Source organism: Typopeltis vanoorti, chromosome 24 (genome assembly GCF_054136105.1).
Source record: "Typopeltis vanoorti isolate ZY-2024b chromosome 24, IOZ_Tvanoo_1.0, whole genome shotgun sequence".
NCBI lineage: Eukaryota > Metazoa > Arthropoda > Arachnida > Uropygi > Thelyphonidae > Typopeltis > Typopeltis vanoorti.
In genome coordinates, this window is record NC_143572.1 from 63,515,697 (window position 1) to 63,528,795 (window position 13,099).

Here is a 13,099-nt window from a genome sequence, read left to right on the forward strand (position 1 = left end):
AAATCTGAAAGACAAATTCCTTCATATTAATCTAAAAAAAGTATATTTCTTCATTTTTAAAATTTCAGTTATTATCAAGACGTATTTAAAATTCACAATTACTAATTCACAAATGTCAGGGAGTTTCATAACGTTCCTAATAGCGATTCAACCACCTGAACACAAGCTTAAAGAGAAGTTAATATTAAGGAAGGATTGATTGTCTTTTGTTCACTTTTGTCTTTGCCTATAGACTGAAATGCTGCATGTATCTAGAAGCCAGTTTTTGTGTCTTTATGTATGCACAGTCAACGCGATAAATTGTAACCAGACCTGATTGCATTTTATCGAATATTTTCATAAATAACACGTTCAGCACTGAGTCGTATACTCATTTCTGGGGAATTGTAACAAGAATTGTTGATCGATAATTAAATTTATCAAGAAATAATATCGTATGGCACCAATCACATAAAATATTATCCTCAGCTTACTTTTTGCGAGTTCTTCGGTTTTATACTTTTCGTTTGTTCATCCTGAGCTACCAAATTAATGTTCATAGCCATTCTCATCATGAAAAATCACTAATCAACTGTTTGTTTTTCATTTTTTTGAATGTGATCGTGTTAAGTTAAATAGCTTTTATTGTGTTAAACATGTGAGACTTACTTTTTTCCTTCCCAAGACCTCTCCCGAAATTTCTCTTGGGTATACTGTTTTAAGACCGTAGAAATCGATGTATTTCATATTAAATGAATACATCGCAACTGTTCAGTGAGAGTTTTATTAATCGTACATCTAATTTATAGACTTCTTCAACTGGAAACTCGTTTTATTTTTATTAGCAAATGTGGATAACAGTATTTTTATTTTCAAATACGTAGAGCGGAGTTCTTCTTCAGGTAGAAGCTGTTTATTTTGTTGATACCTATAGAATGTATTGGATTCTCTCTCTCTTGGTCGTTTTATACTAATGGGAAAGAAGCTACTGTCGCAATTCCACATTGATTATGTTTGTTTCTAGACATCATTATGTATCCATCCATACCCCAGTCTTTTCCCCAACTGAAAAAAAAAAGTAAACAATAATCATATATTTAAATATTAGATAAATTTATATATTAAATAAAATTACTGACACTACCAATTTTAGTTTTCACCAACAGAATTCTATATTAGCTATTTCAGATAAATATACTTCGGAATATTAGAAGCCAGTGATATTCTCCACTCGAACGGCAGACCCCCGTCCATCTATAAGAACAGATGGATGGGGTCTGCCGAAAGTGAGACAAACTGTGGATGATGAAGAAATTAATTTTAAAAATTACATCGACAATAGCCCCGAGAAAATGTTTCAAGGCATTTCACAAGAAGGAGGTCTTCTAAATGCAATAGGAAATAAATTCGATCACAAAAAAAAAAAAAAAAAAAAAAGTATTACTTGAAATAGATAGTTCATATTTTACCAATAGCTGACAAAACGATCCTTAGATTCTTGGCTGGAATCTGAAATGAACTAACTGTTCACCAATCAAAAGTATTGTGATAATATCTGTTGTTTTCGCTGTGTTTAGATTGTGTGTGTGTGTGTGGAGGGGAATCATAATAATTATAATTTTATATAATTTAGCAAAATGTATTTAATGATTTTTAAAATAAAGACTTATCGACACACATTCAAATAACCACCTAACAAACATTACCTGTTCTTTACTAGCCAGTAGTTTCTTGATGCGAAAGTACCATAGCCAACCGCTAACACTCCGTGATCTAAGTATTTGGAGCTGCATCGAGGATTGTTGTAAACTCCCTTCCTGATAACAAAAGAAGCACATTATCATCTGCCTATGCAGCAAATATCTTCATCAGTATTTCTCCTATATACCAGGGGCGTCACCAGGAATTTTTTTCGAGTTTTATAATTTACAGTATGGGCCGAAGCCCACTTAGAAATGGTAGCCATAATAACTGTCGTGAAATTGTAGGGTTTTAATTTGCTGGTGAAGTCTCAAAGCCCTTCAATCTCAATGTTCTGGTGATGCCACTGGTACATAATTTAACCCCAAATCATAATTGTATTATTTGCATAACGATAAAATAATAAAATAAAGATTTCTGGAATTAATCCAATCATCTATATTTTAGATTTTATGTGGTACTAGTTTTATGGTTTTTAACAAATTAATTTATATAAATTATTTTAATCTGCAGTGGAGGATTTTATTGATCTCACAGTGCGTTATAACTACACTAATATAAATAAATTTGTATATAAAACTTTTTTTTACTTTATAAGTTTCTAAAAAATTATAAAAACTTTTTCCTAAATAAAAAATTTAATATAAATTGTTTTAAATTTTACTAATTATTTTTAAGAAATTTTAATTAAAGTAAGTTATAAAAATTGTTAATTAATAAATAAATTTGAAAAGATGTTAGTCTGAATTTCTTTCATAAATCTATATATAATGTATATTCTCTTGGTTACTTTATTTAAATATACAGGAACACAATAATAAATAAATCTTACGAATAAAGCTGAAATTTGGAATCACTTGCATCAATGGCCACCGATATTGGTCCAACTAAAGCAACAGCTGCCTTTAAATCGGATTCTTTCCCTCTCATTATTTTCTTATAACCCGAACAGGTGGCGCCAACATCGTTTTTACTGAATCTGCACGTTCCATCCTACAAATTGAAAATTTGCATTTTTATTTGTTGTTATTTAATGTCCAAATATTTCGCAACTTTGATCATTAGGCGATACACAGTGAGTTGCGCGGCTAAGTGAACATTGCTTAAAAGGATTTTTTTAATATAAATTAATAAGCATTATTAAGATACTTACTGCTCCTTTGTATGGATATGATTCCTCTGTATCGATCCCGTGGTTTTGACTTACATAAAGAAAAGCTGAAGTCATGAATCCCCCCATGCAACCTTCGTTTCCTAAAGAAATATAGATTAATAATAATAATAATAATAATAATAACAACGATATATTTATACAATATTTATAATATATATAAATTTCTGTGCTTAAATTTCGCTCATGATTCTTTCAATCATATCACACTTATATGTGTGTGATATATCACACACGAATTTTCTCTTCTGTCTGGTTTATTTTTATTATTATTTATTTTTTATTTTTTTGGCTAGATGGGCGAAGCAAGAATGCTTTTCATCTTCCCCGTTATCTGTAGAGGACAATGTAAGGATAGGATGTTATTGAGCTATGAGCTCTGAACATGACAGGAGAGTAACAGCAATAGTCGAGCCTCAGTTAGAACTTCATTGGCTACAGCATTGCATTCCATTACCCTCCCTGGGTATCCATTTTAGTCGCTTCGTACGACATGCATGAGCTACAGTGAGGCTATTCTTAACCCGGCCACCACACGGGATAAGTAATTAGTTAAGACCTTAAAAGACTGGCTTAAAGGGCGAATCAAGAATGCTTTTCATCTTCCCCGTTATGTGTAGAGGACAGTGTAGGGATAAGGTGTTCTTGAGCTATATAAAGCTCTGATCATGGCAGGAGGGTAACAGCAATAGCCGAGCCTCAGTTAGAACTTCATTGGCTACAGCATTGCCATTCGTTACCCTCGCACGGCACCCATTTTAGTCGCCTCTTACGACATGCATGGGTTACAGTGAGGCTGATATGTAAGTAAAGCCGTCTCTAAAAATTAGAACGATCCCGAGACCACTTAATAGTGGCCGAGAGAGATCGTCCAACTCAGAGTCGGCTCCACTCAGTGACAGCCTCCCCCCCCACCACCACTGAGCAGAACCTCTCATATTACAAGGAAAAGCGTTCACCGACCAGGCTCCTCACGGGCCACCCTCCCTAGGGCAACCCCCTCCCCGAAACGAAGTCCCCCGCTCACCGGGAGCAAACTTTTGGAACAAACCTGAGAGAGCAAAACTTTCGAAACTCAGCGTCCATTTTAGTCGCCTCTTACGACATGCATGGGTTGCGTTGGCGTTGATACATAACGAAAGCCCTGTATAAAAATTAGAACGATCCAATACCTAGGCCACTCAATAGTGGCCGAAAGATCGTCCAAATCAGTGACGTCCCCCACCACCGCCACTGAGCAGAACCGCTGATGTTCGAGGGAGAAGCATCCACCGACAAAGCCCCTCACGGGCCACGCTGGAGAACACTCTTGAAACTCAAAATGCTCTCTCAGGGAAAACCACCGAAATCTACCCCTCCCCACCCTCACCGGGAGCAAAATTCCGGAAAATACCCGAGAGAGCGAAACTCTGCGTTTCTTTAGTCGACTCTTACGACACGCATGGATTTGCGGTGGGGATTATTAAGTAAAGCCACCCTCTAAAAATTAGGACGATCCCTAGACAACTCCATAGTGGCCGAAAGACCATCCAACTCAGCGTTGGTTCTGCTCAGTGACGGGCTCACCCCACCACTGAGCACAACCGCTCATATTCCAGGGAAAATCATGCACCGACAAAACCCCTCACTGGAGACTCAAATTGCTCCCTCAAGGCAAAAATCTTAAGAGAGCGAAACTCTACGTCCATTTAGTCGCCTCTTACGACACGCATGGATTTGCGGTGGAACTATTCTTAGCACGGCCACCACACGGGGAATGGGGTTTGGTTTAGTCCTTATCCTTATAAGGACTGGCTTAAAGGGAGGAAGCAAGAATGCTTTTCATATTCCCCGTTGTCTGTAGAGGACAGTGTAGGGATAAGATGTTATTGAGCTATTAAATTAAAGCTCTGATCATGACAGGAGAGTAACAGCAACAGCCGAGTCTCAGTTAGAACTTCACTGGCTACGGCATTGCCATCCATTACCCTCCCTGGGTACTCATTTTAGTCCCCCTCCTACGACATGCATGACCTACATTTGGACTATTCTTATCCCTGCCACCACATGGGGGTTTGATTTAATGCATCTACTTATTTATGTATATTCTTATATTTATTTCCTTTCATCATCATCTTTACTCCAAAACAAAAAAAAAAAAAAAAAAAAAAAAAAGAGAGAAATACAATAAAAAGTAATTTAAATTATAATAATCTCTAAAATATTACATTAGAATTAATTAAATTAAAAATAATCTATCGTTATTTTACACTATCCTCTCAATACTGCCTTTTCAGAAAATTTCAAATTCAGTGTTCTTAAAAGAACTGGGCGATGGACTGAGTCCTTGACTCTTTATCCCGTCATCTGAATGAAGAAAATCTGTGTGGATGGAGTGTTATTGAGCTAAAAGCTCTAGTCATGGCTGGGTAACGGCAATAGCCGAGCCTCAGTTAAAACTTCATTGGCTACAGCATTGCCATTTGTTACCCTTGAAGTTCTAAAAAGAACTTTTGATGTCGGACCAGAAATCAGTGTTTTGAACTTTGAACTACTTTGGGAGATGGACCGAGTCCTTGACTCTTTATCCCTTCATCTGATTTTGGCTTGTGTGTGAGAGGATTATTGTGGGTAATTTACCCGCTCATTGTGAGCATTGTAAGTTGTATTAGCTGTCTTTTGCAATGGCGGATTTTGGTTTCTTGTGTATGAATTGATCTGAGGGTTCGTAGGCCGCTGCCTGTCGAATTAGCTGATTATCTGTGAGTGCGAAGAATTTTTCTGTTATGCCTGTCATATACGTCTTGATATCTGGAAGGTAGAAATCAGTGTTTTTAAGTTCTTAAAAGAACTGGGCGATGGACTGAGTCCTTGACTCTTTATTCCGTCATCTGAATGAAGTAAATCTGTGTGGATGGAGTGTTATTGAGCTAAAAAGCTCTAGTCATGGCTAGGTAACGGCAATAGTAGAGCCTCAGTTAAAACTTCATTGGCTACAGCATTGCCCTGGAAGTCCTGATTAGTAAGTAAAGGGTAAAATCTCAAAAAATCGGACGATCTCTAGGCCACTCCATAGTGGGCGAAAGACCGTCCATATCTCAGCGTTGGTTCCACTCAGTAACGGGCTCCCCGTCCTAGCACCCCGACTGAGCAGAACCGCTCAAATTCCGAGGAAAATAATTCACCGACAAGAACCCCTCAGCGGGCCGTGCCGGAGAACACCTTCCCCGGACACTCAAAGTACTCCCTTAAGGCAAAAACCTTAAGGGAGCGAACTCAAAAACTCATCACCCAGGATAACAGCAACAGCCGAACCTCAGTTAACTTCCTTGGTTCAGCAATGCTAATTGTTACCCTGGAAGTCCTAAAAAGGACTTTCAGAGACCTCCGTTTTTCCATCCAGAAATCAGTGTTGACAATTGACATTTAAGGGTGAAGCAAAATGCTTTTCATATTCCCCGCTATCTGTCGTGGTTACAGTGAGGGTAAAATTTACGAGTAGTTTGCTCGCCCTGAATGGGCATGGAGATTATGCATCGCTATAGGAGGCTAATATATAGCTTTTGGTCTTCTATATTTGAATATGTCCGTTGGCTCGTACTGCAGCTTGTTGAACCAAATCGTTGGGATGTGTGGACGTCTTTAGAGAAATCAGTGTTCTTTCCTATATTATATATTTTTAATTTCTGTATATAAATTATCAAATGCTTTGGTATTTAAATTCCATGTGACCTCTTTGATTTAAAAGAAAACTGTTCAAAGTGAAGTTAAATAAGCATAATATTATAATTTTCAAGAAATTATATAAACATATTTAAAAAAGAATGAAGTTAATGAACTTTACTAATTCATGAACGTGACACACGGCATCGATACAGACTTCAGTTCGAACTTATGTGTGTCATGTCCAAAACAGTGAATTAAATATTATTGAATAATGGTTTAATAGTTGAATAATAGTAACAGTAATTTACAAGCTATTAAATAATAGCTTATAAACACACACACACACATTTATTTTGCGAGTCTGAGTTAAAGTTAAAACCCCATTACACCTAGAGTTACACAGAAAGCACCACCAGCACAGTGAATCATTGTAGAAATAGTTTTTATCACATTTTAATCTTAATATATAATATGTTTGTGTGAGTGCAAGTTTCTCATCATAGGCTTTTTGAGTATAAATCAACGCTGAGATTTAGCAGAGAGAGAGAGAGAGGAAGATAAAAAGATAGAGTGAAATAGTGATAGAGGAGACAAAAGAGGCCTCAGTTGACCGTTTTAGGTGTTGACCCAACGGATTCTTCGAAAACGGTCGTCGGACTTTTCACTCATCAAAGAAAAAGTCTCAAAAAAAATACAAGTAAACAAATAAAGACAGGAATATCAAAAATACTACAAAACCAGTATACGAAAAATGAAAAACTTGTAGAACCTAATAAGCGGATCAAAACAGTAAAAGACAAACAAACAAAGAATCCCGCTCTAAAAGGACTCAGGACCACCTCGATGTTGGCCTTCGTAGCTCGAGTTTGTTCAGGCCAACACTCCTCTCCCCTACATATCGAAGCAGAATCAAATTAGACAAAATTAGGAACCGTTCTTTGCTAATTCGACCGTAGATTCGCGTTAAGAGATGTTTTATTTTTTTTTACGTATTTTCCATATGTGATAGTTTAGAATACTGATCGGGGGGGGGATTGCAATAGTACCCCTCAGAGAAAGTTGGCACTGGAATTCTGAGCAGTTCAACCAACCTCCGCCAAATGCGCTGCACTGGTAAAAGAGGTGACCTACAGTTTCAAGTAGCACGGCATACGCCACAAAAAGGGTCACATTTTCGTGGACAATATTGCGATTTCAATGGGAGTCGGCCGTAAGTGATCCTCTAGGCCAGAATTTCCCAACGTTTTTTGAATCATGCCCCACCTCAACGATAGTGTAAACAAGTTGACATTCCTAGTGTTTTATTCATTTCGTATAGCTATAAAATGGATGCATCTCCAAGAAAGTGTTCAAACATATGTAATCTTTCTCAGCACACATGCATGACTTAAAGACAAATTGTCAATGAGTGCGGTGTTGATTTCCGTACTATTAATGCGATTTTAAAGAGATTGAGGGAGACAGGTAACTTTTATCTCGACAGAAAAGGAAAATGTGGGCAAAAAAAAAAAAGGGAAACTACACTTACTGAAGAACTTTTACTAGTTAAAAGCAAAATGAACGTTGACTTAAATAAAGACTTGGCAGCTAGTGGGATTAATTTTTTTGACACCACCAAAAAAGAAACAACTGTTGAGACGAAGTCTATGCAGAAAAAGGGGCTCCAGTGGGCAAATTGTGGACTGTTGAGAAGTGGAAGAAGGTCATATTCTCAGATGAGAGCCATTTCTTTGTCTAAGGAAAGTGTACCCTAATTCGCAAATCAGTGGCTGAGAAGTCCTTTTTCCATTCACCTTCAACAAGCTCTTAAACACCCAGATAAAAAAAGATGTTCTGGGATTGTTTTACACATGACGGACCAATATCACTTGTGCTGTTGAGGGCATGATGAAAAGTGACCAATACATAAAAATAGTGGAAAAACGAGTGGACCCACAGATCCAAGAAGACAAAGAACCCATCTTCCAAAAGGATCTCGCTCCATGCCACACATCAAAAAAAAAAGAAAAAAAAAGAGAGAGTTCCTTAAAAATCACAACATCCAGTTACTTTTTTGACAGATAACTCTGCTGATATTAACCCAATAGAAAATTCGTGGACCATAGTGAAAAAGAGACTTGGAAAATTCAATTGTGATACAAAGAATAATTTAATACAATCCACTATAAAAGTATCGTTTCGAGATGCAGATATAAGAAAAACATGTTCTTGCCTAAGCAAATTAATGAACTTATTAGGAACAGAGGAGCACATATAAATTATTAGGTAAAGTATTTTCTTGCGAAATTTAAATTTTTCTTTAAAATTTCAGTATTCGGATTAATTTCTTCGCTACCGTAGTTGTTTGTTGTTAACTGAAGTACCCAAACTCCGTCTGTTAAAAATATTTTCAATGCTTGCACTTGGAATGATACCATTCCATTCTTTCGCCACCTCTGCACATGGTCTAGCTCAGCCAGTGGTTCCAAAAAAAAAAAAAAAAAAAAGTAGGAAATATCCAATAAAATATTTAATTAAATTGCTGGATGAATGATCTGATGACAATGCTTTCCGTATGGTGAGAAAAGTGTTTGTGAAATATGAATACTTTAGGATCGGGAGGGCAAACTCTTTTTGCATGGGGTGGATGGAGAAGAGCACTCCATGTCTAATGTTTCCTGTGACTCCAGAAATTGTGTGTTGATGGCGTTATCCTGCGTGTCTGTGATGTCGATTGTTTGTAGTAACATTGCTATTATGATTATTTTGATGGCGATTGCTTTACCGTTGAAAGAGAGATAACTTGGCTTAAAAGGAATAAATTTGTCGCGATAGGAATGCAGCAATTTTTGTGTTGGTAGCACAAGGCTAGAAGGAAGGGAATTTCTAAAATATTGCACTGGCTCGGGTATCGGTGCCAAGCTGTACGGAAAATTACAGAGCTGAATTTTTCAAAAAAAAAAAAAAAAATCGCTTTGTTTGGGCTCGCATGAAGACTACTGAGCAAACTAAAACTATCCCAAAATATAGCAAAAGAAAATAATAATAAATATTATTTAAATTAAGGGGATATTAAATCCCACATTGTTTTAAAACCCAATAAGAAACTCAAAGATTGGAATCAGAGAGTTTCTTGCCGAATATAGTATAGTAAACTATAAAGTATCGGCGATCACTAAGCGTCCGCTAAATGCAAGTGCCCCTAGCATGTAGTGCAATACGGAAATCTCGCAGCAAAGTCGGTAAAGTTCTGATCACTATTCTTAGGTATTTTCCATAATGTAAAAACACATTTCCTAGGAAATATATATGCTGTTATTACATCATGGTGGGGAGGTCGCTACCCAGACTGGTTTCAGCCTTTTTTGAGGCTTCATCAGTGAGTAGCTATGTAGCTTATTAGCTCTTTATATTTATATTTAAGTAATAATAAATAAATAATAATAATAAAACTATCCCAAAATAGTAAAGCAAAAAATTGAGGATCGGAATCTCTATGAATTTTCACAAACCACTTAATTAAATATAATAGTAATTACATCTAAAATTAGGTTTTCAAGATATTTTATTATTATATTATAAAATATTTTTAATCAAGTAAAATTTCTAATAAAAAAATATAAAATATTAAAGATACATCTTTATTTTATAGATAATATTTAAAAATTTAAAATTTTTGGTCAGTATTAAACAGTAAGTTTTTTATGCTTAACTTTCAAACGACCAAATATGTTTAATTTGAACAGTCCATTGTTAAAATCACATTATTTTTCTTTTACAGTAAAAGTCTTGAGTATTAAATTAATGAAAACACTCACCTTCATGAAAAGAACAATCTACCAAATTTTGTTCACTTAGAGACACTAGCTTTCCAGTTTTATTCTTATGTTGACCTTCTAGTGACCCCGTCGCAGAAAAAGCCCAGCATGAACCGCATTCTCCCTTAAATAAAAAATATTTGGACATTTTTGGTAATAATGAATAGATTTTAACTTTTCTTAAAGTTAAAAAGAATTTGTTTTCTCTACCTGGTCTTTGACTGGAGTGACAAACCCTTTCTTTCGCCAGTCAACACTGTTAGGAAGTTTCACATCACTGGAAGGGACAAAAACATCTTTGAAGATTGGACTCGATCTATTATTTTTGCGATATCCATTCATTTTTTCTACAAATTCCTCGTGACTCTGAGATAAAGTTAAAAAATACTGCAGCTATAGTTATATATGAAATTGGCATCAGCATAGCGAATCATTGTATAAATTGTCACATTTTAATATAATATGCTAAAATTAAATAAATATAAAACATGTATATGTTATAAATAAATGCAAAACAGCTTTAGAACATCCTTTAGTTCTTTGAAGAACTGTAAAAATAACGGAAAACTAATAAATAAATGTCTTTACAAACTTTAAAAACTAGTGGTTCTTAACCGGTGTTCCGCAGTGAAAGATGTCACGTGAACACAGTTCTGAGTGTAATTGGCTCTTCTGATCCTAACAACTGAAGACTGCTTTTTGAAATTTTAAAATTTCATGGGAACTGTGTGTGTGCGCGTAGGAATTTGTACTGATGGTGCTCCATCAATGGTAGGCTCTCTTAAACGATTTCTTACCCTTGCAAAGAAAATAAACCCAAATATTATATCTACGCACTGTCTTTTTTGGCACAGAGATTCCCTAGTTTCAAAAACATTACCGGCAATATTAAAACCTGTACTAGACCAAGTTGTAAATATGGTAAATTACATCAAAGCAAGACTTTTAAAAGTACGCCTTTTTAAAAATGCATATCAATGGAAGCCAAGTACGAATCTTTGCTTTTGCGCACTGAAATAAGATGGTTATCCAGGGCTGAAGTGTTATTCCGAACTATAGAATTTAAGAATGAACTATTGACCTTTTTTTTTTTTTTTTCAAAATGAAGGTACAGATGCCTTTGTAAAAAAAAATGGCTATCTATTAAAAAATGTCTTACACTTCAATAGTAATATGTTGATATTAAATATTTAAAGGTGTTGCTATAATTATAGAATTTTAGATAACAGTTTAAAACAATTCTTTATATTTTATAATTTTTAATAAGTTAAAAATGCTATAAAATTATAGTTTATGTTATTTTTTATAATAAAAATTAAACATTATGTTAAAAAATGTTCAACATTATGTTGTGTAAAACTTGTAAATTTGATGACAATTGTTAAAATGCCATATACAAATCTTTTACAGATACGATTTACAACCGACACATATTTTTTCTCAGTTAAAAACAGAAATAAATGAACTATTCAAGTAAAATATTCTTTTATAATGTGAAAAAACAACAACTACAAAGCTACATGTAGGAATTGACGTTATTCCTGTTTTTAATGTTGATCGATATCAATCTGTAATTACGAAGTTGTCAGTCAAGTGATAGGCAAGCTTATTTAGGCGCTTGTGACGTTGTAAGTAGAGACTCTTCTACTAGATGGCGCTACTGGATTAATTTGTATTGAAGAAGTTGCAATCAGTGGCATCGAAATTTTAATTTTAGTTAAAATCGTTAACCGGCGAGAATTTATAGTGTGTCGTAAAGAAAAGAACTTTTGCCAACTAGTTTTAAAATTTAAAAACAACAAAAACTTTAAAACAATATCATTAGGTTACTGACATAGAAAAGCAACGACATCTTGAAAGAAGTAAATGCATTCGTTTGTGTAGTTTGTTCTACCAAATAAAAACTATCTGGTAGCCATTAGCAATAGGCTATTGTCTTCGTTAACAATAAAGGGAAAATTACTTACCCAATCAGCATACTTGTTTATTCCCAATGAAAAGGAAAACATCCCCTCACTAGCCATCTTGTTGTGTTCCTCAATCAGGATCACGTTGTGCTTCCAAATCTCTTTACGTTCAGCCTCCTCTGTGCTGGCGGAGTACTCTTTGCTGTAGTTAACCTGGAACATACATCACTAGAGTTGTACATATTGGAGTCTTTCAAAGTAGAAATAGATAGAGAATATGAAGAGAGAGAGAGGATAAAGAGAGACAGAAAGACGTGAAAGCGACACAGACAACAAAACAGAGATAGATAGAGAGAAAAACAGAAAAAATCGAGTAAAATAGTCAGAGAAAGATAGATAAAGAGAAGGAGGGTGACAGCGTGGGGAAAAAAAGCGATAGTTAGAGAGAGAGAGAGAGAGAGAATAGCTAGATAGGAGAGGAAAAAGGATTAAAAATGTTACCTTAAACTCATGCCAAAGTCTGTCAAAATCTGAATAGACATGAAGTCCATAAGTAACTTCAAAGATAGCCATCAGGGGAAATATGAAATGCATGTGGCTGGCTTGAGTCGTACTACACACCTCCATTCCAAGCAAGGGATAGCATTAACCGATCACCCGCATGCTCTTCTTTATAAACAGTCGCTGGCCATTCACAGATAAAGCAAACTAAAAACCATAATTCTTAGAGGTCATTCCAAGGTTATCGTTTGCTATTTTGTTCTATCCGTTTCTTGAAGCGGAAGACATTCATTGTGTCAAACCTAAACTAAAATACGGGAAACGATTATTCACTGACCAAACTACCAACATCTGTCTCCGATTTACACTGCAGATATAACATGAAGATGGTTATGAGA

The 13,099-nt window shown here is 35.4% G+C and overlaps 1 protein-coding gene across 1 annotated transcript; it reads right to left on the minus strand.

Annotated features, from left to right (window-relative positions):
• Nucleotides 1-816: 816 nt before the first annotated feature.
• Nucleotides 817-12,813, minus strand: LOC150093306 (cathepsin L-like). The gene is made up of 8 exons (XM_090413853.1): nucleotides 12,702-12,813; nucleotides 12,261-12,413; nucleotides 10,504-10,659; nucleotides 10,294-10,417; nucleotides 2,834-2,934; nucleotides 2,513-2,673; nucleotides 1,686-1,796; nucleotides 817-1,044 (listed from the first exon to the last, which is right to left on the minus strand). Exons 1-8 carry the CDS (start codon nucleotides 12,792-12,794, stop codon nucleotides 945-947), a joined length of 999 nt encoding a protein of 332 aa, XP_090269979.1. The 5' UTR covers nucleotides 12,795-12,813; the 3' UTR covers nucleotides 817-944.
• Nucleotides 12,814-13,099: the final 286 nt, after the last annotated feature.

Excerpts from the sequence above, each read along its gene's own strand:
- LOC150093306 (XM_090413853.1), bottom strand. The coding sequence starts at position 12,794 with ATGCATTTCATATTTCCCCTGATGGCTATCTTTGAAGTTACTTATGGA. Across the intron at positions 12,414-12,701 it reads GACTTTGGCATGAGTTTAAG|GTTAACTACAGCAAAGAGTA; the intron begins GTAACATTTTTA and ends TGTATGTTCCAG. Across the intron at positions 1,045-1,685 it reads TACTGGCTAGTAAAGAACAG|TTGGGGAAAAGACTGGGGTA; the intron begins GTAATGTTTGTT and ends TTTTTTTTTCAG.